The 27,199-nt window shown below is 37.0% G+C and overlaps 1 protein-coding gene across 1 annotated transcript in view; it reads left to right on the forward strand.

Annotated features, from left to right (window-relative positions):
• Positions 1–2,296: 2,296 nt before the first annotated feature.
• Positions 2,297–27,199, forward strand: part of LOC117080319 (doublecortin domain-containing protein 1) — a 70,083-nt gene continuing 45,180 nt past the window's right edge. Inside the window, exons 1-8 of the mRNA XM_033205293.1 lie at positions 2,297–2,472; positions 9,442–9,541; positions 12,739–12,874; positions 14,471–14,630; positions 18,377–18,535; positions 19,984–20,184; positions 24,088–24,181; positions 26,384–26,554. Of these exons, the coding sequence (XP_033061184.1) occupies positions 2,339–2,472; positions 9,442–9,541; positions 12,739–12,874; positions 14,471–14,630; positions 18,377–18,535; positions 19,984–20,184; positions 24,088–24,181; positions 26,384–26,554 (1,155 nt within the window). The 5' untranslated portion in view covers positions 2,297–2,338. The remainder of the gene's footprint in view (positions 2,473–9,441; positions 9,542–12,738; positions 12,875–14,470; positions 14,631–18,376; positions 18,536–19,983; positions 20,185–24,087; positions 24,182–26,383; positions 26,555–27,199) is intronic.

The raw sequence follows: 27,199 nt of genomic DNA on the forward strand, positions 1-27,199 counted from the left end.
TTGATGATTTAAAGTCTGTTTTATCAGAGACTAGGATTGTAACCCCTGCTTTTTTTTGTTCTCCATTTGCTTGGTAGATCTTCCTCCATCCCTTTATTTTGAGCCTATGTATGTCTCTGCATGTGAGATGGGTCTCCTGAATACAGCAGACTGATGGGTCTTGACTCTTTATCCCGTTTGCCAGTCTGTGTCTTTTAATTGGAGCATTTAGTCCATTTACATTTAAGGTTAATATTGTTATGCATGAACTTGATCCTGCCATTATGATATTAACTGGTTATTTTGCTCGTTAGTTGATGCAGTTTCTTCCTAGCCTCGATGGTCTTTACATTTTGCATGTTTTTGCAATGGCTGGTACCAGTTGTTCCTTTCCATGTTTAGGGCTTCCTTCAGGGTCTCTTGTAAGGCAGGCCTGGTGGTGACAAAATCTCTAAGCATTTGCTTATCTGTAAAGGATTTTATTTCTCCTTCACTTATGAAACTTAGTTTGGCTGGATATGAAATTCTGGGTTTAAAATTCTTTTCTTTAAGAACGTTGAATATTGGCCCCCACTCTCTTCTGGCTTGGAGAGTTTCTGCCGAGAGATCTGCTGTTAGTCTGATGGGCTTCCCTTTGTGGGTAACCCGACCTTTCTCTCTGGCTGCCCTTAAGATTTTTTCCTTCATTTCAACTTTGGTGAATCTGGCAATTATGTGTCTTGGAGTTGCTCTTCTGGAGGAGTATCTTTGTGGTGTTCTCTATATTTCCTGAATTTGAATGTTGGCCTGCCCTACTAGGTTGGGGAAGTTCTCCTGGATGATATCCTGCAGAGTGTTTTCCAACTTGGTTCCATTTTCCCCCTCACTTTCAGGGACCCCAATCAGACGTAGATTTGGTCTTTTTACATAATCCCATACTTCTTGCAGGCTTTGTTCATTTCTTTTTCTTCTTTTTTCTTTTGGTTTCTCTTCTCGCTTCATTTCATTCATTTGATCCTCAATCGCTGATACTCTTTCTTCCAGTTGATTGAGTCGGTTACTGAAGCTTGTGCATTTGTCACGTATTTCTCGTGTCATGGTTTTCATCTCTGTCATTTCGTTTATGACCTTCTCTGCATTAATTAGTCTAGCTGTCAATTCTTCCACTCTTTTTTCAAGATTTTTAGTTTCTTTGCGCTGGGTCCGTAATTCCTCCTTTAGCTCTGAGAAGTTTGATGGACTGAAGCCTTCTTCTCTCATCTTGTCAAAGTCATTCTCTGACCAGCTTTGATCCGTTGCTGGCGATGGGCTGCGCTCCTTTGCAGGGGGAGGTGCATCATCACTAATCATCCCTTCCCACATTTACTCTTCTTTCACACACAAGTGTCTATCTCTGTGAACAGCAATACCATCCACCCAGTTACCCAAGCTGTGAACCTGGAAGTCCCCTTGCCTCCTTTTATTGCCCCAATATCATATTCTATTAATCCTCAAGTCTATCCCTCTTTTTACCAATCCTTTACTTCATTAACTCCTACGAAGCCTTCAGGAGTCAGTTCTACAACATTTTAAGAAAACTCAGGTTAGGTTCTCCTCCTATGTGCTCCCATCACACCTGTAACCTGTCGTCATACTTGCACTATTGTAATTGCCAGTCTATATTTAGGTAATTTTCTGAAGACCTTCTACAAATTATTTGAGGAAGAGTACCTTGTGTGGTTCATAGTTTTATTTTCGGTGCATAATATCATGCCAGAATATATGGTAAACATTCAAAAATATTTGAAGAATACATCAATTAATCAATAAATGATTTTATGGATGAATAGATACAAACTGAATAAAAAAGTAACTGAATTCTACAACTGAAACATGTGAAATGTGTTTATGTTCATTATTTTGGTGTTTCTTTTTGCAATATTCTCCAAATATATTCCTTTTTTTGCCAAATAGATTTAGTTTAAGGCGGTATTATTTCAGGCTATTTTAAAACCACTTTTGTCACATTCCTTCTTCACGCTGATTAAAGATATTTAACATGTAAGCAAAAATATTCCAAGTTCTATTTTTCCAGAATGATGTTTCTCTGAGAGGGAATAAATCATTCATCTTGCAGCATAACACAGGTTGTTACAGAAATTTTAAAAATAATTGCCTTTCCTCTTCAAATAAAACATTAATTAGTATTGTCTGGAACATCTTAGTTACCCCAATACATTTTTGTTGAATGAATGAGAGATTAAAGGTATAAACTGTGTTCAATATTTTTTAAAATCTAGACATGACCCTTCTTCTATATTTATTAGTATGTTTTTGTCATTTCTTTCTGAAGGAGTTTGATTGGCCGATACAAGGACTGCTTGTTCCGAGCAGTCCTCCCATGAAGAAACCCATCTGTAAGACAACGGAGCCATATGCCCCTGTGCGACTCAGAGTTTTGCGGAATGGAGACAAGAATAGAAACAGATCCTTTACTGTCCTTGGTCCAGACATCTCACCTGGTTGGAAAACACAGTAAGAACAACTTGTTCATACTTATTAAATACACTTTCTAGTTTCTACAGATTTTTGTGTCCTTCATTATGGACGTTTTTCTGTGGGAATTCTGTATTTATTTAGCAAAAGGGCTCTCATATTGATATTTGAAGATGAAAACAGAGACCAGGACTCATTTAGTTTCTTCATCAGGAATTTGATTTGAACTCTGCTGATACAGAAGTTAATGGATTAGAAATGAGTAGCTCTGATTTTTAAAAGTTCTATTTTTAAAAGTTCTATGATCAATGTATATTTGAATTAGCGTTTTTGCTTGAGTTTTATAAATGTGTCTTGAAATAATTGAACTCAACATCCTTCTTAAATATAATTTTGTAGCTCCTCATTTAAGTTAAATTATACACGATTATGTTTAAATCTTTATAATATTTAATGAACAAATATAGTTCTCAAAAGTATAACTTTATATAATTTATAGTCTTCCTTGGAATAACATTGTAAAAGTTTATCACCCTAGAAAAGCATTTATTGACATTTTAGCTTACCTTATTATTGGAATAAAATTTTCCCAATAGCCAATATTTTCTCCAACATTGAAGAAAAATCGCCCACTGTATTTTCATTTTATGACAAAAGGCATCATAGATCACTGAAGAGCTCTGATGTAAAGAATGAGTTAAACACATTGTTTCTCATATTATTAGCAGCGATATTACTTCTTGACCTTTCTTTTGAGATGTTTAGAATATTTGAGGCTGCTGATAATAGTTTAATATTACTTTCTTCACATTGATTAAATATACTTCATACATCGCTGAACAATGAGTAACATTCAGATTGGCTGACCACTGAACTGCCTGTAAGGATGATAAAGTAAAAAATTAATCTTCAAAGTAAAGTCAAGCCTGAAATTGAATTCTTTGACGCATACATTTCATAATTAGCTCATTCTGCTAGATGTAAAATGTGAGGGTAATGTCCTTAAAGTAATGTATGACTCTTCAAAAATAACACCCAAAGTTAACACAAAATTTCTGTTTCTTCCTACATTCGTTTTTTTTCTTGTTTTGCATCTTTAATTGTGGCTCAAAGTTACATACAGATATTATCTTATCACATCAATGTTTTAAAATGCATGCTTCAGTCAGGTAATCCAAACAAATTTTAAGAGATTGAAATGGTAAATTTGGACAACTGTTCTAGCAGAGAATATGTGAAACGCTGTGCTGCCCATTTGCTATGTTCATGGAACAGTGTGTCCCAGTTCATTAAGTATTCAGGTATTAGAGTCACTTAGTTTACCATGTGAATTAATTACTCCCAAATAATTAAAATACACTGGCATACACTTAACACTAAAACTCTACTACATATAGTTTAATTTCTCTGCTGATTCACAAAGTGTTCTATAAGATCATCAATAGCATTCCCCCACACCGCCCCCTGACAACCCACACCAGAGCTGTATGTAAGTACTGGTTCACAGAAGGTTTAAATGGAAAGTCTTGGCTTACATTGCAGGGTGGCTGCATTGTCCAGCTTCAGAGAGCTCTGCTCACATGGTTATCTGTATGAATGACATCCTAGAGTTGTGCCAGGCAGAACCCTTGCTGTGCCTCAGTGTATTTAATAAATACAAGTTACATATCTTCCAGAAGAAATAACTTCTATTGACATATAAGGATATATTACTTTCATTAACTTGAAACTCATTTATAAGAAGAAGGAGTGTTGGGCTGTTTAGTGTCTTTACAAGCAAAATCATGCTAGAGTAATGAAATATAGATATACTTTAACCAAATCTTGCTCTACTAACATGCTGTCCTTTAGCTATTTAGTAATTTACTGGAGATAGTTTTGAGGAGTTTTGTTGTTGTTATTAGTTCTTTCATCTACAAAGCCTAAGGAAAATCAAATAGTATTTGTTCATTAATTAGTTATTACTCTAGTAAGTGACTAGATCTTGTCAATTAGTCTTAATAATGACTGTCGAGTTCATATAAATTAAGACCTTCATAATTTTTCTTGTGTCACAGGCAAATTTCATCTCTCAGAAATGTAAGTTAAACAAGAAAAATTTTATAAGTGATATTTAAGGAATTTTAAGAGGAAAGGCCCAAGATGAGGCTCTGAAGTAAATTTTATATTTTAGATTATTTCAATATATGTATTACTTATTAGTAAGTTATGATCTCTGAACTTACTCGAGCTCCCTAATAGAGCTTGTAAGGCCTTTTATGATCTATCCCTGCATATTTCTCTAGCTCTATTTCCTATCAACACGCCCCCATTCCCACTCTGAAACCACCCGCCACCACTTTCCAACACTTCCTATGTACTTAAATAATAAAAGTCTTTTGAGAATGAATTTAGATTTCCTTTCCAAATATTGACCCTGAATATGAGATGCTCTCTCCTCTCGAGTTAGTTGTGGCTGCTATGTACTCCACTACTCCAGCCCCAGGCCTTCCACCAGTACAGCACCTACCGTTCTGTTTCATGATTATTTGCTTATGTTTCATCCATGAGACAGAGAACAGGGATGCTTCATTCATAGCAGATGTACAGTCTGCTGTTACAATCACAGATCATTGTGTTCTGATGAATCAAGTTTTAAGGTATTAGAGAGTCACTTTGTTAACCACATGATTAAGGGCCCACATAGGCCTTAAATTAGTGACCACTGAATGAATGAATGGTTAGCTATATTTGATCACCATTTGCAGTGAATGAATGATTAATTATGAAGTATTTGATAACTATTTCATTTAATAAAATATACAGATTCTAAAAATGCACAAAATAGTTTTCTAACTTAAAACTATGAGCAGATATATATTCAAATTAAGCATCTTTTTCTATGATCATCATTGTTTATTTTTCAGCTTAAAAATTTTAAATTTGGGGTTAATAGTAAGACAATATACTAGTAAAAAATTACAGGTAAAATGAATGCAATCTCTGAATTTTCTTCAAAGTTGAAAAATTTATATTTCATAGTGGTCAGCATTATTAGAAGAGAAATAAGATAGTGAAAATGTATTGTCTTATAAAATTACTCATAGTATGAATATTTATATAATAACATCATGTTATTTAATATTTAATATGAAGTTAAATATTTCTTTGTGATAGTTTTTGAAACTGTATATTTTAAAGACAGAGATTACTTTAGGGTAAGTCATGATAAATTGAGACCTTATAATTTTTCATATATTAAAGTATGTCAAGAGATAATTGACAGTGTATTCTGACATATCAATCAAATCTTGGATCATTTGTTTCAGAAGTGTTCACACTGAAAAGAAAGAGAAAATCTGTGTCACTAAATATTCTGAAACAGAAATGGACCAGATAGAATTTCACCAATTTTTGGAAAGGTAAACACTTAACATTCTAAATGCAAATGCGTTTTCCACTTAAATACCTGAATGATTATTTATAACAGATAACATACTATATATATGATATATACATATAGTATATACTATATATATGGTATATATAGTTAAGCATATTATATATATAGTTAAGTATATACTATATATATACTTAAATATATATAGTATGTTATATTTGGTTTATATTTGCTTGCATTAAGGATGGAGTAGTGAAATTTTTATATTTCACCTATTATAAACCGATTTAAATATATATAAATTTGGTTTATAATAGGTTAAATATTTTATATATATATATATGTTGCATATATACCTACCTAAGAAAATCAGTTGTTAATATAATGATTCTGGAGTTTCTAATCTGTGGTATATATAAAGCATGTGAGCCTATGATACCAATGGTAATTAATACAATTTTTTCCCCCTAAATGTCAAAGTCTAGCAAATTCCCCTAGCTTTCAGAATCACCAGTTCTGTAAATATAAATTAATCCCATTAAAAAAATATATTTCATAATTTACAGCACCTTTCTTTGGTTTATATTTGGGTGAATTAAGAGTGGGGTAGTTAAATTTTTATATTTTACCTATTATAAACCGATTTTTAAAATATGACTGTCTTAGTCTGTTTTATGTTACTGTAAAGAAATACCTGAGACTGGTTAATTTATAAAGAACAAAGGTTTATGTGGTTCATGATTCTGATGGCTAGAAAGTTCAAGATTGGGCATCTGCATCTGGTGAGGGCTTCAGGCGGCTTCCACTCATGGCAGAAGGTGAAGAGGAGCTGGCAAATGCAGAGACCACATAGAGGAGAAGAAGTAAGAAAGAGAGGGAAGGTGCTAGCATCTTTTTAACAGTCAATCAGCTCTCAACTAACTAATAGAGTGAGAACTCACTAATTTCCGGGGCGGGGGGCATTAATCTATTTATGAGGGATCTTCTATCATGACTCAAACACCTCTCATTAGGCCTCATCTCCATCATTGGAGATCAAATTTCAACATGAGGTTTGCAGAGGACAAACATCTAAACCATAGCACTAACATATATCATGTTTATGAAATATGTTGTAATTTTTCTTTAATCAGTATTTTCTTACCAAATCAAGAATTAGATCACTGCTGAAAGGTTGGAGCACTTGTTATGAACTTTTTTGCAAAATATGCCTTGTCGAATATGAGGGGACAGTTTTATTGAGTTTAAGGAAAATTATGCTATCTTTAGTTATTTAATAATTCACTCTGGACAATTTTGAAGTTCTCTTTGTCATTGATTTTTCCATCTACAAAACTGAAGTATGATCTAACGGTATAATAAGTCCCATTTTAGAATAATAGATACAGGACTTTTGTTGTTGTTGTTGGTACCTTCTACTTTCTGTAAAGTTGCTGGCAACACAGAATATTGGAAAGACCACAGGAGTAGGAGGCAACGGAACTTATTTTAACCCCAGCATTGCCACTAATTAGCTGGAAGTCTTCAGCAAAGCCCTGTCCTTCTCCAAGGCTTGTTTTCCTCAACTGTTAAATCAACAGTCATCTGTTGTATTTATATTATGTACATCAACCAGTGTTGGATGTTCTGCTGGAGGTTTTTGGTGTCTTTCTTTTTCTTTTCTTCTCTTCTCTTCTCTTCCTCTCTCTCTTTCTCTCTCTCTCTCTCTCTCTCTCTCTCGAACAAGGCATTGCTTGCTCTTAAGGAACTCCCAACTAACTTTTGGGGAAGAAAATTTGCTTAGTGAAACAATCAGAAAGCCATATGCAGCAGTCTTTAACCATACAGAATTGAAAATGATCAAGCGATCATTTATATGATGATATATTTCCTGGTTTACATATAACCAGGACGAGAGAGAACATTCTAAGGGGCAGCTGTCAGAGAAGGTCACATGGAGAAGAAAGAAAATGAGACAAAAATCCAAAGCAAGAAGATAAAGAAAAGGAGAAAGCACATGACCATAGCTTCTCGAAGGTTTTGTTACCGTTTGGAAGGAACTGATTAGCATAAGAGCTCCACTGCTGCAGAGCTGTAGCTGACTGTGGATCTGGGAGGCATAGCTCCTTTCTTTAAAAATAGGGATCTTGCTATGTTGCCCAGGCTGATCTTGAACTCCTGGCCTCAAGTGGTCCTCCTACCTTGGCCTCCCCAAGCGCTGGGATTACAGGTATGGAATACCATACCCAACCTGCTTTATTTACTTCTAAGCTAGCCTTAGAGAAATGGGGAGCCTGATTATCTGTTTCATTGCTTTATCCCATTGAGGAAATAAAATTTAGAAACATTATAAAACTATGTCTTGCTGATGAGCATAAAGTCAACTGAAGTTCATTTACTGTAAACAGTACATTCTAACACAAAATATATTTAGGAAGAATCTTCTACTTCTTCCATAGGCAGGATATCCTCACAGTATTGTTTAGGAAATACTCCATCAGTCTCCTGTAGCTCTACTTTTTCCTCACAATTCCATCTATTTACATCTGTCCTAAAGCTTGCTGTCTAGGGTCCAGCCTCTCCCACCTCCAGCCCATTTTCTACCTTTCTGACAGTTAACTTTCTGAAAAGCAGACCTGATAACACCACGTAATTGCTGTAATGCCTTCAATGGCTTTCTGCTGCTTATGGGCTAGAAGGCAGGTTCCTCAGTCTGGAATCCTAAGTACTTTAGTTGGTTTCTGCTTTCTTTTTCAGTTTTATCTGGTCCATACCTTCCTCATGTCCATACACTCAGCTCCAGTCTAGCGCTTTTTGATGAAATCCTATTTATCCTTTAAAACCTAACCCAAATGTCACTCCCATAGATAAGGGTTCTCTGGAAAAATTGTTTTCCCCTCTGTTCTCACAGCACACTGGCCAGGTGCCTATGGCAGCACCTGTGACTTCATATTACACTTCAGTGGCTCACCTTTCTCTTCCCTGACCAGATTCAGAGCTCCTCAGGGAACCACAAAACTGTCATTCATCTCAAAATCCACAGGGCTTGTCCAGTGCTTGTTTGGGAGGGCAGGGGGTTGTGGGAGTGGGAAATCAGTGTTCAATGTTTAACCAGGCTAAAAACATCTGTTTCAAAGGTAGTTAAAGGGCTATAGTCATCACTTCTGGTGGAGGGAGCTGAGGAACTTGGTGACAAATTAGACTTTGACAACCTTGGAGAAAGAGCAAAACTACATCAGAAAAAGCCAAGGAAGATTTTTTTTAGGTAGGAGAAAACACAGGCACAGAAATAGAAAAGTGTGGGGCATACCAAGGAACGAAAAGTCAATAGCAGTGTGTCTAGCTATTTATTGGTCATATCTGGGACCGTGCTAAGAGCCCTTTTCAAAATCAACCTTTAATCTTCACAGAAACCCTGGAAGGTAAGAAATCTAGCCTTAGACAGGTTAAATAATTTGCCCAAGTGCCACACTTTGGAGAGGAAAATGAGACTCAAATGGGTCTGATGGGCCCCAGAGTCCAGCTTATGACTAACAGTCCTGCAGAGAGAGTTGTCATTATGAATTCAGGGCCCTGATTTCTTTTATTTTCTCCCTTTGCTGCTGGAAGCTTTCTGTATGCAAGGTCAATTTTTGTGTCTTTTATTACAGGTGCACTGAGATTTTAAATTTACCTTCTGCAGCTCGGAGATTGTACAATGAAAAGGGGAAGGAAATATTTGCCTTAAAAGACCTGCAAAGAGATGAACTGGTAAAGACATGGATTTGAAACTGGCAATATTAATTTATGAATACCCCATCGAAGAAAGAATGCCCTTAAATATAAGAAGCTTTCCATTTTAATCCTTATTTTCTCTCAGAATTATCCTAACTGAGCAAGCATCAGAAAATAATACTAACAGCTAACATTATTCAGAGCTTCCTATGTGTCTGGCATGGTTTTCAGAGTGGCATATAAATTAAACTTTTTTTTTTTTTTTTTTTTGAGATGGGGTTTCACTCTGTTACCCAGGTTGGAGTGCAGTGGCGCAGTCTTGGTTCTCTGCAACCTCCGCCTCCCATGCTCAAGCAATTCTCCCACCTAAGCCTCCAGAGTAGCTGGGATTATAGGCATGTGCCACCATGCCTGGCTAATTTTTTGTATTTTTGGCAGAGATGGATTTCAACATGTTGCTCAGGCTGGTCTCAAACTCCTGAGCTCAGGTGATCCACCTGCCTCAGCCTCCCTAAGTGGTGGGATTATCGGTGTGGGCCACCGTGCCCGGCCGAATTAATCTACTTAATATTCATCATGATCCTAGACTCTAGAAATTAAGGAAGAAACTGGAGAAGGCCAAACTGTTAATCATTTGTAATTTCTGTCTCCTGCTCTGAAGGAGGTAAATTCTCTGCTCTTTTTGAGAGCTTCAAAATGTAGTTGTTTAATGGTTTCTTACTAAATGGTGATTTCACTTTTTCGGGACAAAATTATGTCTACTTTTTTCACACACTCTATTTGGGTGACTGGAGAAGGCTGAAAAGCAGAAGGACTTTAGCAGCCCAGCCTTTCCCCTCATTTATAGAATTTGAGGCATCCGTTTGAAAAATTAAAAAAAAAAGATACCTTCCTTGATTGATGCCTACAATTCTTTGAACAGAGAACAAAGCTTGTACCATTTCGTCAGAACTCAACTCAGGCCCTGAATCTAAATAGTCCTGGAGAGAGTCTTAAACAGAAGTATCAATGGCTAATATCAGAGGCAGAATGGCAGGTCTGTTGTTCTCAGAGACTGCTAGATCTCATTTTGAATGCTAATGTCATCTCTCCAAGTGTTTTGTGTGTTTGTTTTTAGTGTTTTTGTTTGTTCTGCTGTGCTATTCACTGTGGGTTTTTGTTTGTTTGTTTGTTTGTTTGAGACGGAGTCTCGCTCTGTCGCCCAGGCTGGAGTGCAATGGCGCGATCTCGGCTCACTGTAACCTCCGCCTCCCGGGTTCACGCCATTCTTCTGTCTCAGCCTCCCGAGTAGCTGGGACTACAGGCGCCCTTCAGCAAGATCGGCTAATTTTTTATCTTTTTAGTAGAGACGGAGTTTCACCGTGTTAGCCAGGATGGTCTCTATCTCCTGACCTCGTGATTAGCCAGCCTTGGCCTCCCAAAGTGCTGGGATCACAGGCGTGAGCCACCGCGCCCGGCCCACGGTGGGTTTTTTAAAGAATGGATTTAAGGTAGATTACATTAAATCCTACAATACAAAAAATTAATTTAATGGTAAGTATAGATGAGGCCACCATGGCAAAGCAGGTATGAGTGGAAGGAGGATAAGATGGAGCCAGGAGTGATTGTATATTTGCTAGAAATTAATCTGTCACTGCTCTGAAGAGTAACATGAAGATGGAAACATAAACAGTTAGTTACATCATTAAATATGTCCAAAAGAGAAAAAGGAATCTGTTGTTCAAAAGAAGAAATTTTTGGCCGGGCATGGTGGCTCACACCTGTAATCCCAGCATTTTGGGAGGCCGTGGCAGGTGGATCACCTGAGCTCAGGAGTTGAAGACCACCCTGAGCAACATGGCGAAACCCTGCCTCTACTAGAATACAAAAAATTAGCTGGGCATAGTGGTAGGTGCCTGTAATTCCAGCTACTCAGGAGGCTGAGGCATGAGAATCACTTGAGCCCTGGAGGCAGAGGTTGCAGTGAGCCGAGATCATACCAGTGCACTCCAGCTTGGGCTACAGAGTGACAGTCCATCTCAAATAATAATACTAGTAATAGTAATTTGAAACTGGCAATATTATATATATTATTATATATATTATATATTATATATATAATAGTATATATTATATTTATGGTGTATATAATATACAATATTATATATTATATATAATATAATAGTAATATATATTTACTATTATATATATTATATAGTATATATATAAAATATAATAGTAATATATATTTACTATTACTAGTGTTATTATTTGAAGTTTCCCCTGGGTCTTCTACATAGAATGTCGAATGTTTGTGATAATGACTTTGCAATGATCAGAAAAGTCAGCACTGAGGTTCTATTTCTTCTTACTGAGTTTTTTTCAATATATCACTTTCTTTTCTCATCTGTAAAGAAATATTTATCCATTTAAGGACATTTAAGAAATACATAAAAGCAAAAAAAGGAGGAGAGGAGGAAAAGTATCATCCATAATCTTGTCACCTGGAAATATCCGCACTGACATTTTGGTGTTTGTACTACAAATTCATTTATACCAGAGGTCATTAAACATTTTCTGTAAAGAATGATATAGTAGATATTGTAGGTTTTGTGGGCCATATGGTGCCTGCTGTATATCAGCTCTGCTCTGATGCATGAAAGCAGCCATAGACAACATGCAAATGAATGGGCATAGCTGTATTCTAATAAAACTGTACTCACAAAGAGAGGCAGGGGACCAGATTTGGGTTTTAGGGATAGTTCCCTAATCTCTAATTTTGCCAATCTCTAATTTATTCCTTCTTTCCTTCTTTCCTACCTTCCTCCCTCTCTCCCTGCGTCCCTCCCTTGCTCCCTTCTTTCCTCCCTTCCTTTCTACCTCCTTCCCTCCCTCACTCCCTTCCTGTTTTCTTCCTTCCTTCCCTCTTCTTCTTAAACAATTATTTTTTTAAACTTTTGTTTTGAAATAATTATAGATTCACAGGATGTTGCAAAAATAATATGGTACAATACAAAGACAGTTTTTTCACTTAATACAAAACTCTTGAAATTCATTAAAGTTGTTGCCTTTATCAGCAGTTTGATTTTTTTGAAAGTACTGAGTGGTATTCCATGGCACCACAGTTTTCTTTAATCATTCACCTATTATATTAATAGTACATTTTGATTTTTTTGATTGTCTCCAGTTTAGATTATTACAGATAATGCTGCCATGACAATTATATACAGGATAAGAGATGCTTTGTTTGATAGGTGTATGTTTCATGTGGAGAACATTGGATCAACCCTGACCTGTCCAATGCTCAGCAAAAGAAACAAATCTTCCTGAGGAACCTAGCATCAGACATTTCCAAAATTCAAATCTTCTGTAGCATACGTAAAATAGAAGGTAAGCATTGGAATTATTTACCTTAATATATGCAGTCAAAATGAAAGGCTTGATGATACTGTTTTTAAAAAAGTCCAAGTTTGTTTAAACAGGTAATATTTCATCTCTGCATCTTGCTGTTTAACTCTTTAAAGTCATTTATATGTTTGACAGGGTTGAGTATTTTAGTTCACACTACAGTTTGAATGTGCAAAGAAAACATAATCTTTTTATTTTGTCATTTACAGATCTGACCTTCTTTGTGAGCCTCATGCATTCTCCAGTCATGTTTACATTTTATTCCATCCATTAATTTAATTAGTCCCTTTAGGGAGAGCTTTCAGATTTCTCTATCTCCAGACTCTCTTGTTAAGTTCCTCTCTAAGATAGACAGAAAGCACTTGGGATGCAGATCTTCTTGCTTCCTGGGCTCTGCTGGCTGAAGTCCATGACTGGAGTGACTTGTGGTTCCTTCTTTTGGTTCAGACGATACTCTGGGTGGGTGTGCTTCCTCCCTGACTCAGCCTTCTCTCTGCTTCCTGTGGCCCTCTGGAGCCTGGCTATGACTGAGTGGTCATCTCTGCAGTCCTTGCTACAGAGCCACCTCACCCCTGCTTGGCATGCACTTTTGGAAAGTTCCCCAAAAAGATTCTCAGCAACTCCTGGGTCTTAGCTGCACCTCCCAGAAACCAGATCCCAGTTCACGTGGCTGGCTGTGCTTCAGACTGGAGTAGCAAGGGTAGCTCGAAAGGGGACGTCATCATGGTGTCCTCAACAATGAGTGGTGTCCTAAACAATGGAAGGTCCTCACTGTTTCCCCAGTTTAACTAAGATACCCAAAGTGAAGACTGTAGAGAGAATCAGGATACACTGTGCTAGTTTTCTGGCTTTCTCTGTCTTGTGCCCCAAATCCCCTCTAACTCAGGAGTGGTGGTTTTTCTCCAGGTCAATCCTGAAGTTAAACCCTTGATACACTAAGTGGGAACTACAGGCTTTTGGAGAAACCATAGATCATGACTGTATCATCCTAACTTCCACGGTCGACGGCAGTATGCTGTTTGAATGTCAAAAACTATCTTTGGACTTTTGCTTTTCTTTAAGTTCTGATTTCCTCATGATCCTCCTCCTTCCCTTAAGTTTTCTCCAGGAACCAGGACAAAAGTCCATATAGAGAAAAGAAAAAGAGACAAAAAAAATGAGTATAATTTAAAACATTGCCCTATGATATATGTCGAACACTGTATAGTAAAACTTTGCATGTGTCATTCAAGGCTTTCACTGGGACTGGGATTGGGACTTCCACTGATGAGTTTTGGATCCCAGAGAATGATCTAGAAACATATATCTAAATAATGTAGCCCATTTGAATAATTACAATATAGAATAATTAACTGATCTTTGGAAAGACCTATTTTTAGTATTTTTGACTAAGAATATCTTGAGAGTAAAGAATCTACAAAAATTAAAATTAAATTCAACTGAGTTTATTAAGTAACCTATGAATAGACCAAATAGATGGATTTTTTTTTGCATTTGTATTTTAGTGTGTGTTTCTAAATTCCTGATGCTCTGCAATTGTAACTAATATGTCCTTGCAATTTGTGAATTTCTGCTCAGCTCTTGTTTTAGAAGTCCAAAGTGACACTGTATCTGGAAGCAAGCTTGCTGTGCATAAACCTGTAGCAATTTTTAGAGAAGAGAAGCAAGTTACAGAACCAGAAGAAAAGCAAATGCAAAAAGATGCTCTAACAACGGAAAATACTTCCAGTGAAATTCTGTAAGTAATCAATATAGCCCAAAAAGCTACCTGGCTGCTGTTTGAACTCAGCTCATTAGCCCGATAACAGCACAGAGCCCATGCAGGGAGCTCATGCCAAGTTTGTGAAACTAATGGCAGGTGAAGAGCTAGTATTTAATTAGTTTTCCAGCAAAATGATACAACTACAGCTTCAATGTTCAACCATCACAATGATCTATTTTCAGTAATATTGTTATAATGTTATTATTTTTTAAAGGCTAGAATTTTAGGATAGAAAACATTTATTTGAGGAATTCATCAAGTTTTGTTTCCATAAATATTGACTTCAGGATAAATTAAGCTTCTTCCCTAAGTTCAAGTTAGACACATGTTAATATACAGTTATCATTCTGGATCATTGAAATAGCTTTCTGATTGCTCTCTGTTGCCATAATATCTTCCTTCCAATTCCCCTCTAAGTTAAACTGTAGACAATTAACTTTCTAATGCACAATCCTTTTCACATAGTTTTTTAAGGGCTACCTATTGCACACAGAAAAACTTATTCATCTGGAATCCCAAGACCTTCTGACCTTGGTTCATGCCTGTCATTGACCCTCATTTGAATTCCCATGCCCGCTGTCTCTCTCTGCCACATGAATTCCAACCTCCAGCTCAGCAACGACAAGCTGTCACCTGCATATTCCACATTCTGTTTATGTTCTGTTGCAGACCTCTGAGCCATATATGAATTTCTCTCCACTGCAGTGCCTTTACTTGCCCCATACTTATCTGTAGAATGACTCTTTAGCATTGAAGTCAATTACAGCAATGACTGCACGTGGCAATGTACTTGTCAGTCCCTCTCTCCCTTGCCTACCCCTCCCTCTACCAGCCTGGGAACTGTTGAGGGCAAAGACTCTGTCACGTGGGTTCTAATCATCATTTACTGAATAAACGAAGGAAAGATTGAATGTGTTTCAAATTATAAAACCAAAAATACCTGACCAATTACCACTGCAATAATTGTGAGAATAATTTATATATCATTGTTATGAATTGTTTCTATCCTCAATTTTAAGAAAATGAACTTTTAGGAACCAAACTTCCTTATTCGGATAGGTGATTCATTTGGTCCTATAACTGACAGTAACTAAAGGCACCAGAAGGCATTTTTCAGAGAGAATGATTGGTCTTAGATGGCATCTTTCTCAACAGTCAAGGAATTGACCACAAACTTTCACATCCCCTTCTAAAGAAAATGTCATCTATCCTTTGAGTAATTTAGTCTGCACTTGGAAAAAAAATAAACAGAAAGTAAGAGAAAAGAAAAACATTTTTGAGAGCAAAGATTCTCATTGTTCTGAATCAGAGATTTCATGAAGGCCTGGGGTCCTTGAGGTTAAAAGTGATTGGGTTCTCTCAGAGTACAATGCAGGCATCTCCTGCATATTCCAAGCAGGCTCTTTTGCTGAAGCCTCTTCTTGAATACTCCTAATAACAGAGAGATCACTGTTTTCAAGGAGGCCCATTCTAACATTTAAGTAATTGTTTAGAACATCTCCATCTTATTATTCCATGTGTTTCTCTGTATTATGCCCTATTCCTCTTCTACTTGGCAGCTCTTAAACTATTTGAAATATTTTTTAATACCCTGGGTTATCTATTTTCCAGGCTGTCACTAGTCATTTGAACCATTTTTGATGACACAATCCTGAAATCATCCTAAATCATCTTACATTAGGAAGTCACTGTAAGATTTTTCCCAGACTTTCTTAAATGTGCTTGTTTGGAGGTTTTTGCATATTTGAAAAATGGGATGATTTAAGGAAGGACATGCATAAAGCCAGCAGCTAGAACATCAGTCTAGAAGGATCCTTCTTGATTGCTTTTTTATCATAAAGGTGTCTGGCACAAACAATAAGAAAAATGGAAAATAAATTCTGGTAGCACTTGCCTACCATTTTTGTGCTTTGCAGGAGAAAAAGACTTTTGGAACATAGAGAGTGGGGCAAACTTTCTCATTTCCTCACTGAATCACAGGTACCTGCCTACCTCTTAAGCCTCGTCTAGAACTACCATCCCCTCACTCACTGCCTGTCACACCACTGTCTTTCTGTTCTTCAAATGAGCTAACCATAATCTTGCTTCATCGCCTTTTCATTTGTTCTTTTCTCTGCTTGGAATGCTTTCCCTCTAGATCCTCACGTGACTGGCTCCTTCCTATTGCCTATGTCTCAATTCAAACATCACCTCTCAGAGAAGCCTTCTTTGACTCCATTGCTAAAGTAAACCTTACCCCATCCCAGTCAATTTCCATTACAATATCCTATTTTATTCAATGTATGGCATTTATCTTGTTTATTCATTTACTTGTCTATTTAATCTCTCTTCTTCCCACTAGAATGTAAACTCCATGAGCACTAATAACTTACCTGTCTTGTAGATGTTCAATAAATATTGATTAAAGGAGTGAATAACTAATGAATGATTTGTTCTATGAATGAACAAATCAATTAATAAAGCAAGATGGACTGAAAAATGACTGTTCTAAAACTGACCTGACTATACCTTATTTGCCAGGAAGTTCAAGAGCCGATAGAGAAATTCCGAGTAAGAAAATTAAACCTCTGGATTTGGGTGAAGAATCTTGTTTGCATCTTTCTAATTTTGTTAAAGCTAAGAATAACTTTTTTTCCCTCTCTTTTCCTCAAAGAAACGGAATTGGTGAGAAAGCTGTGGTTTTTATTTTTAACACAAGATGGCACTGTTGTTTTTTAACTGTAAAAGGAGAGTTTTGCCTTGCGAAGCCGCTTGTGCTGCCTGCAGTTCTGAATGAGGCAGTCATTACCCACCAGTTTCAAATCTACATGTAATACTTCTATTACATTTGAAAAGAGTACGATCAGCTCTGCTAGCACAGGAATTGTCCCTGAAGATTTTGGTAATTTAATAATGCTTGTAGTTACATCAAATTATCGCACGCACCTTGGTGATCAGTCTGTCCCACAGAACTTTATTTACAGGTATGCAGATTTAGAGTGCTGGAATAGGCTTGCTGCTTTGCCTGTATATTTATCCTTCCTCAGTCAAGCAGTCCTCATATCACGATCCCACTGAAGGCAAATTTGCTCTCAACAGTGGCCTGGAACTTTATATATACAGATCTATATGGCAGCTACTGATCCCCTTTATATCTTCATTTTAATAAGAAGTCAGAAGGCTGACTCAATTATTCAAACTATGACTATTTACTCTGTTTAGTGTATTATTCTCTGTCAAAAGCTGGCTTATATGTGCAGATGCTATTTGAGTTTCTCTAGATTTCTCTGTGGAGAAATCTTGGAAAAGTTAAGATTTCTTAGCCTTGTCTAATGAGTAAATTTTACAAAACCGGGTAATCTAGGCTGTACTGTTCCAGTCAGAATTATGACCCAATTATGGGGTAGACAGAGGGAGTCTCATTACATGTTCATTGTGAATTTCTCAAACTACCGAGTAGTCAATCTTTATGATTTTTGAAATACAATACATGGTCTCATTTTTTTCTGAGTAAACATGACAAAGATAAATGTGATTGAGGGATTTTATTTGTAGCCTTATATTAAAAGATCTAAATGATGTATTAGTAAGATGTGAATTTCAAATATCAGGCACCCTTATGGAAATAAGATTTATAGATCCACCAACATCCTGCAGAATATGATCAGACTACACCTCAGAAAAAAATTTTATGAGCACAAATGAGATTTCTTAGATTTGTGTTTGCTTCTGAACCCTGATAGAGATTCACACGCAAGAGCTCATCTTCGAATGAAGGCTTGTCACACACTTCTCAGGTATGCCTGGCAGGAAACTTCACATGACTTGGATGAGGATGACAGTCTTCCAAAGAAAATGGAAAAAGGGCTCTTTGAAAATGTGGAACCACAGAAGAAACACAGGTAAAAAGTTGCAAAGGAATGCTCTTAAAGATTTCTGTCTAGTGTTAGTTTTCTCACCTTGGGACACATATATTCCTAAGAGTTTTCACTGCTCTTAGCTGCTGTTTCTATCAACATGCACATTTTTGTCTTATGGTTTTGATTAAAATATTTACAAAATTTTGCGGGAACGTCCTTTACTCTTTGGTTTATTTTGCTCAGCGTATAATCTCTTACTCATTTGTGTTTTTTTCTATTAAACAGTATGCTTATCCACCTTTGCCTCCTAACAACTTAGCACAGAGCCTGTATATTTGTTGAATGAGTGTGTGAGTGAACTTATGAATAAGCATTTAAGATGCCCTGATGTTTTTAAGAAATTCAGAAAATGCAGTTTCTTCCTTATTTTTTTTTTTTGATTTTTTTTTTTATTATTATACTTTAAGTTCTAGGGTACATGTGCATAACGTTTATATCATGTATAACTCCCCAATGCAATCCCTCCCTCCTCCCCACTCCCCATGATAGGCCCCACTGTGTGATGTTCCCCTTCCCGAGTCCAAGTGATCTCATTGTTCAGTTCCCACCTGTGAGTGAGAACATGCGGTGTTTGGTTTTCTCTTCTTGTGATAGTTTGCTAAGAATGATGGTTTCCAGCTGCATCCATGTCCCTACAAAGGACGCAAACTCATCCTTTTTTATGGCTGCATAGTATTCCATGGTGTATATGTGCCACATAATCTAATACTTTGTATTATTTCATAATCTTTAGATATTTACTTGACATTACAGCAGTTACTGGAACATGTGAATTAAATGTTTTTGACACTTCAACATTTAGCACTAGGCCATGCACATAGTATGGGCTTATTAGATATTTATAGATTAATTTAATTGACAATGTGTTGTGATATGTAACATGTTAATTCTGCTTACTATAAGATCCTTAAGAGAGCCATTTAAATTATTAATTCATCATTATTTTATGATGTGCTATGAATTGTCAGAGGTGAGTTAAAAACTTGGAGAATTGTGTTCTGTTTCCAGGGATACTGTAGACAGAGGATAGAAACAATCATAGTTTGAACAGAATTCCCTTATTTCTCTGTTTTGATTCTACATGCCCCTGCCCCTGTTCTCTTACTTAATTTTTATTTTTACTTTTTCCTCTTTAAATTACCTTGTCAACTGAAGAAGTTCTTTTCTCTTTGCTAATGAATTTTCAAATATTCTCCTGGTAAACATTTATTTCTGTCACAAAATAAGCTCAGAATTCTACTTCTTGTGTCAGCTTAGAAGTGCAGTGCTAGTAGCGTTGCTGTCATTCTAATGCTATGGTCTGTCATTGCAAGTTCACGTGGTTCACATTGGAGCTCTCACCAACAGAACTTATAATCCCCAGCACATCAAGTGCAGGATCAAGTGCATGGGACATTTTTCTGCCACTAATGGAGGTTTCTTTGTCTCAGCTGTTCACCAAAGAATAGTAAGTTGCACAAGCATTGCCATCAGCAGTTCGAATACAGAGATGGGCAGATTATAAGCTGTGCTGCTCCTCAGCTAGTCTTGGGGGTTCAAGGTCCCAGTCTCCGGTCAGGCATGGAGGTGGTTTTGGTGGAGAAGAAATCTGATGGTAGTAATCAGCGCTGGATACATCAGGAAGACAGCAGGTAATCCCATTATATTTGGGTTTAATATATCAAAAGGTGAATAGGATCCTAATAAGTCTAGCATGGACCCCACAGAACAAGCTGAACTATATTTGAGAGTTCTGGGTCTTCTATTTAACTTAGCTGATAATTCTTTATCCTAGCCAAAGAAGAGGAAGGGAATAAAATCAAATGTAAATGCTAGGTAAGCCATATACAATTTATCCACAATCAGATTCAGAGAAGGAATGTTCACTCTGATCTCCTGGGTATACAGTTTTATCTGGCCATTGGACTCAAGACCAAACTCTCATCAATGTCATTTTTATGAAATGAAGAGATCAAATAAGAATTCTAAAAGGTCCCCAATTTTCAATTTTTTTGATACTTTTCATTAACTTACTCCCCATCCTTCCCCCAACACACACCTTCCCTCTCTCCTCCACCTTCATAAAATAACCAATTTGTGATTTCCACTCACGCAGTATAAACTAATTCCTATCTTAGCAAATATATCAACCTAATTCAATGTCTGGTCCTGGATCCAAATTTAAACCAACTACAGTACTGTACAAAAGTTATTTTTGAGATAATCAGGAGAAATATAAAACAGCTTGGCTATCTGATGACATTAAGGAAGTCCTGTTAATTTTGTTGGGTGCAATAATGGTTCAATGGTTATGTTAAAAAAAAAAGCCCTGATAAGTTGGAAACATATTGTAGTATTTACAGATAAAATTAAAAGCTCTCTTAGATTTGTTGTAAGACATTCTATCATAAAAAAAAATTTTAAAACTTGAGGGGAATGGATGAAATGAGAATGGCAAAATGTTGATAGCTGTTAGGTCCATGCTGGTTGATTACACATTTCTCTCTCTCTCTCTTTTTTTTTTTTTTTTTTTGGTGCATATGGAACATTTCTTTAATGAACAAAAAAGAAAACAATTCCCTGTGTTTTAGATTGGTTTGCTTCAAATTCTACCATTAGTGTGATATGGTGGGTCTCCAGCGACCTCTTTAATCTCTTGAAATAGTGTACAAAATGTATGTTTGTGCATCTGTGCAATTTATTTTTTTCTGGGAAAGAGCTGAGATTTTCCCTGGCTTCTCAAAAGGTCTGCGATGAAAAGGCTTATGAATCAGTACTTTGAGGGAGGTTGCACAAGCTTCAGCAGGCGGCAGCAGCGGGCCCTACGCGGGCAGGAGAGGAACTGGTCTTACTCTGCTCACTGAGATGAGCAAAGCCTCCAGCAAGAAGAACTTGCTGGGCTGTTGTTAGAAAAGATGGGAAAAGCAACTGTGTAGACAGACCTGGTGAAAGTGTTTCTTTACCCCATTCACCTGGGCTAAGCTGCCTTTGCAATGTGGAGGTAGGACAGCAGGCTTTTGTTTCTATGAATGGTTTGCCATATGGAACCAGAATTCATTCATTCAGCTACCAAGGGTTACTGAGGGCAGTGTTTTAGGAGCTGTTGCTTTACGAAGAACAAAACAGAGAAAAAATCTTTACCCTTATGGAGCTAACATCCTAGTGTTTCCTCATTTCTACACTGTATTTAGTAATTTATATTACTGCCTCGGTTTTCTGTATTACAGTAGAGGTCCCTGCTTAAACCTAAATTGGAATTTGAGCATAGCTGATCAATTTGGGTGGACATGCATGGGGAACGAGAATGTAACCCTGCGGCAAGAGAAAGCCATTGCATGAGTTTGACCCAGGATTACTTGGTCATTGGAAGAGAATACTAGTTCTGAATCTTACTCAGTGTCTGTCAGTGTTGTTTTGTTTTGTTTTGTTTCTTCCTTCCTTCCTTTCATTATGACTGCTGTGGAGAAAGAAGGAGAAGGAGAAGTCTTTAAGGGAAAACAGAAAAGATAAATCAGTCTAAAACTCTATGAGATGTTGGGTCATGTGTAGCACTGCCTTGGAAAATCTAACCATATGTAACACAAAAGAGAAGGACAGTTTCTTTCCATCTCCTCCCACTTTGCAGAACATTCTATACTTTTGTCATCTTGGGAGCTCCTCATGTCAAGCCACGGAAAAGAGAGGCAGTTAGTGGAAGGGACATGGTGATATTGGTTGATCCCTCATGGGAAACGTCAGATTCCAGAGAGAAGAGGTGGACCATCGGGGACCCAATGGGACAGGATTTGCTCATGAGCACAAGTCACCCTCTAGGAACACCCAGACAGACTTGGACAAGAGAGGTTTTGCAGAAGTCTTGTTGATTAGGTGTGGGCATGATTCAGAACTATACATGTCCCATGGCAGAAGTGTGTTTGCACAGTAACAGTAATTCTGAGCTTTATTGCACATCTTCCCTTAGCATATTGTTCTCTTTCATGTAGATGGATGGCTTTTAAAACTCATTTGTTTTGATAAGCTGGTGAAACCTAGAGAACCGTGTGTTACACTATGTAGTAGAACTCAGTGGAAAATTACATTTATGTTAACCACAGTCTTTTTATCGTCCATATTTTACCCAGGCAGTAAATCAGGGTATATATACCCATGTACATTACATATGTATATAATATATATCACCCTATGGCTGAAAGAGACTGCCCAAGAAAGGATAAACTTGCAATGGGGTCCCCTCCCCAAGGCTGGGGTTCAGGACTCATTAGAAAAGGTATGGTTCCATTTCACTGAATTGCAGAGCAATTTTACTGGCATGCCTGGCCAAAGTTTGTCTGTGGTGGCTGGGTGTCTTAGTCTATTTTCTGTTACTTATAACAGGATACCTGAAACTGGGCTGGGCACGGTGGCTCATGCCTGTAATCCCCGCACTTTGGGAGGCTGAGGTGGGAGGATCACCTGAGGTCAGGAGTTTGAGACCAGCCTGGCCAACATGGTGAAACCCCGTCTCTACTAAAAATACAAAAATTAGCTGGGCGTGGTGGCACATGCCTGTAGTACCAGCTACTTGGGAGGCTGAGGTAGAAGAATCGCTTGAACCCAAGAGGTAGAGGTTGCAGTGAGTTGAGATCGTGACACTGCACTCTAACCCAGGTGACAGAGTGAGACTCCCTCTCAAAAAAGAAAGAAAGAAAGAAAAAAAAAAGAATACCTGAAACTGGGTAATTTGTAAGAAATGAAATTTATTTCTTACAGTTCTGGAGGTTGGAAATTCCAACGTTGAGGGGTGCATCAGGTGAGAGCTTTCTTGCTGCTGGGGACTCTCTAGAGCCCTGAGATGGCACAGCTCATCATACAGCACAGGGCATCACACAGCACAGAACATGGTGTCACATTCCTTTTCTTATAAACCCACTAGTTTCACTCCCATTATGACCTATTAATCCATTAACCCTTTCATCTATGGATTAATCCAGGCAGACCCCTCTTTATCCAATCACCTCTTAAAGACTCCACTTCTTAATACTGCACATTGGGAATTAAGTTTCAACATGAGTTTTGGAAGGGCATTCAAACCATAACACTGAGTGAGCAGGACATAATACTCCGGAACATATAGGGGGGTGCAGTCAGTTGCTGGGCACACCAGCATGCAGAGGGAATGGGGTGCTGGTACACTAGGAGGCCTGAGGCATGTGGTGTCCATGTCAGGCGGGCACTGAGCAAAGGAACAATAGGCAAGCCCAGGCTATGAAGGTGCCGGGAGACCTGCATCCTGGGCACCTGGCAGAACATCACTGGGTATTCTTACTCCCAACTGCTGACCCCCTGCCACAGCCAGAAAGAGCCAGAGAGCCCCTTCATCCTGCAGTCTTCTTCCAGCACTCTCTACTGAGAAAGCTTAACCTCACACTTACTGTGGGGGAGAAATTCTTAAAGGATTCACATTCATTATTACAGAGCATGCATGGAGCTGAGAGGCAACACAGTGCTAAGTGGCACAGAGGGAGATCTAATCTGGTCATGCTACTTTGTAATGTGGCTAATCCTGTTTTCCCAAGGACCTTTCACCTGGTGAGTAACCCTGACCTTGTGCTGGCAGTGTCTATGACCAAGACTGGAAATGAAGTTTGTGGCTATCCAGTTATTGTTCAGGTAAGATATGTATGGCTAAAGATTAGTCATGGCCTTTTAATTAAATTTAAGTAAAGCTTTATGCTTCCTTGTAGTGGAAAAGAAAACTGTCTTAGGATCCTATTTGAATGTTGTTAAAATATTTACAATAGTCTGCCTAGATTTTAAATTGAATATGTTCATGTACCTCTTAATTTAGTTTAGTCCAACAGATGGTGATTGTGGGCTTGCTGCATGTCAGGCACTATGCTAGTTACTGAAATCAAACCCAATGGCAAGCATGAGAAATTGTCCCAACAGTATTCATGAAGCTTATGGTCTCAGTGGTGGCTGCAGGCAGGTGGATGGCTATTAGATGCACCTAAATTTGTTCATCAGGAACATATGCAAGGCCCCCGTTTCTAAAGGCCTTGGCAGCTGGAGAGAAAGAACCTAGTCAAGGAGGTCTTCCCGAAGGATGCAAGATCATCAATGTTAATTCTACCAAACGACCCATTTGAAATTCTCTTTTCATTCACTGTTGCAAATGCTTATAGCAGCCAGACAATTTATGGAGACTCCAGAGAAGTCTGGCTTTATTTGAGTTTTGGAAAAGACCTAGGAAGATCTTTTTTTTTTTTCTTCATATTTTTCTGTCATTCTCACATGCTTATAACCAAAACCACTCCTAAAGGAGTATGTGTTTTTCCTTGCTAGTAAGGGAGAAAGTGTAGAAGCATTCCTGCTTTGCCTTTACTTTCTGTGTCCTCCGCAGTATTTTCCATCCTCTTGTTGAACAGAATAGATTGCCTCCAAATAACATTTGTTTTATTCTGTGTTTTTAATAGCAATGAGGCAACTTGTTTTGCAGGCCCTGAATCCAAAATTGAGACATAGCAATCTGGACAAATACCAACGCTTAATTAAGTCTTCTATCCTGGTGATAAATATGGACTAAAAAGTTATTCTAGGAGATACAGTACATATAACAATACGTTCTTCTCTGTCAGGTGCCTCTTCAGTACAGACCACAGTGAGATACAACTCCATACACATACAATTTTAGTCCCTTAATTATTTTCGTAAAATTATAGATATGGGTGGTTTCTCCCAAGGTTACCATTTCGTAAGAAATAATTTGACCCCAAGGTAATTTGGATTACCTTTCAAGAATTTTTTGTTGCTAGTGTTGTATTTATTGAAACAACTGGTTTGTGAGAAAATACTAAAGTTCATGTAAAATAATAAAAATGAGGCATGGCAGGTTAATGCTATTAGACCCTTTTCTGTCCCTTGAAAATATAGTCTTTGGTTTTTCAGACCTCTGAGGGAGGCTTTATTGTCTGACCCATTAAATCAATTCTTGGGACTCGTTTATTTTCTTCTTTGCTATTAAGCTCTCGCTTGGTAAAGTAGATGTTATTAATTACAAAAGTTCCTTGAGGTGTTATGATATATTTAATTAGGACTAGTCTACTGGTTTAAGTTCTGTTCAATTGAAACTATTTCTTTACTTGTACTTGAGCCAACTTTCACAATTAGAATAAATATATTGTTTCTATTACATGTTTAACTGAATGTACTTAAGAAATAAACCTCTTTGATAATCAATGAAATGTAAATTAAAATAGCAACAAGGTACTTTTTTTCATTTATTATATTCATGTTTTGGAAATATTGCCCATTTTTTGGCAAGAATGTAAGGAAAATGGGTCATTTAGTATATTATTGGCATAAGTGCAAAGCAAAATAATTTCTCTAGAAGGCATTTTGATATAATCTTTAAAATGATTTTTTTATCAGCAACTCTACTTCTAGAAATTCGTCCTAAAAATTATCATGGATTTCCCAAATATTTATTTACACTATTTGTTTATTTTAGAGAAATTTTGAGAAAGAACCCACATGTTTAACTATTGAAGATTAGTAAATATCCCTACAGTGAAATGGTATATATTTTTGCAAGATGTTAGAAAAAGGTTCAGGGAATATTGTTAAGAAAAAAAAATTGCAGTTACCAAATTGTATGCATTTTATGATTCTATTTTTTAAATCAAATAATGTGTATTTATAAAGATAAAAAGATTTCATCTCTAATCACTAAAATTTCAAGAGTAGTAGTTGTTACTGCATGGTGGGATTATGAGTAATTCTCTGCACTTTCTGGATTTATGCAATGAAAAACAACACTACTATAACCTTCTCATGAACTCACTTGACTCAATATTTTGCCTCTTTTTTCAGAAATATAAGCCATACAACAATGGAGCTGCCAATCAAAAGTGGCATTACATGAAAGATATAAAAGCACTTGTGGCCTTTCATAGCACTGCCTTGGATAAGGAAATTACATCAGCAAATTACGCTGGTGTCTGTACATCATCTGTGATTAAAGAGGAAAACATTGATCAACCAGTAAGTGGTTCCTTCCTCTCAAAGATAAGAGAAAAAATAGGGTAAAAGAGAGTAATTTAATAAAACAAGAAAAATTTTTTCCCTAGAAAACTTTATGATCATACAAGTTGAATGCTGATTTTTGAGTGAAATCACTTAGACTCTGATTCTAGTAGGAAAGAATGAAGGAAAATTGTGAGAAAAAAACAAATTAGGTAGTTTATATTAATCTAACATACTTAAAATTTTTATTATGGAAATTTTCATACATATTTCAAAGTAGAGAGACTAGGACAATAAGTCTTCATTTATCCATCATTAGTATTTAACTATTATCTAGGTTTTGCCATGTTTGCCAACCCCAGACATTATATTATTTCACCTCCATATTAAGCACATACTTCTAAAAATTTTGGACATTTTCTGACTTACACTCATCATGCCATTCTCACAGCTAACAAGATTAACAATAATTCCTTGGTCATCTAATATTCTATCCTTAATCAAATTTCCCAGGTTGCCCTAAAATTTTTTTTTATGGTTTGTTGGTTTGTGTCAAGATTCAAATAAGGTCTCCATGTGACACTCAGTGGCATAGTCTGGCTCCATTTTCATACTGAATGCCCCTTAATGGGATTTGTTTACTTTCTTCTTTGTGGCATCCTT

Source organism: Trachypithecus francoisi, unplaced genomic scaffold (genome assembly GCF_009764315.1).
Source record: "Trachypithecus francoisi isolate TF-2019V2 unplaced genomic scaffold, Tfra_2.0 Lachesis_group8, whole genome shotgun sequence".
NCBI lineage: Eukaryota > Metazoa > Chordata > Mammalia > Primates > Cercopithecidae > Trachypithecus > Trachypithecus francoisi.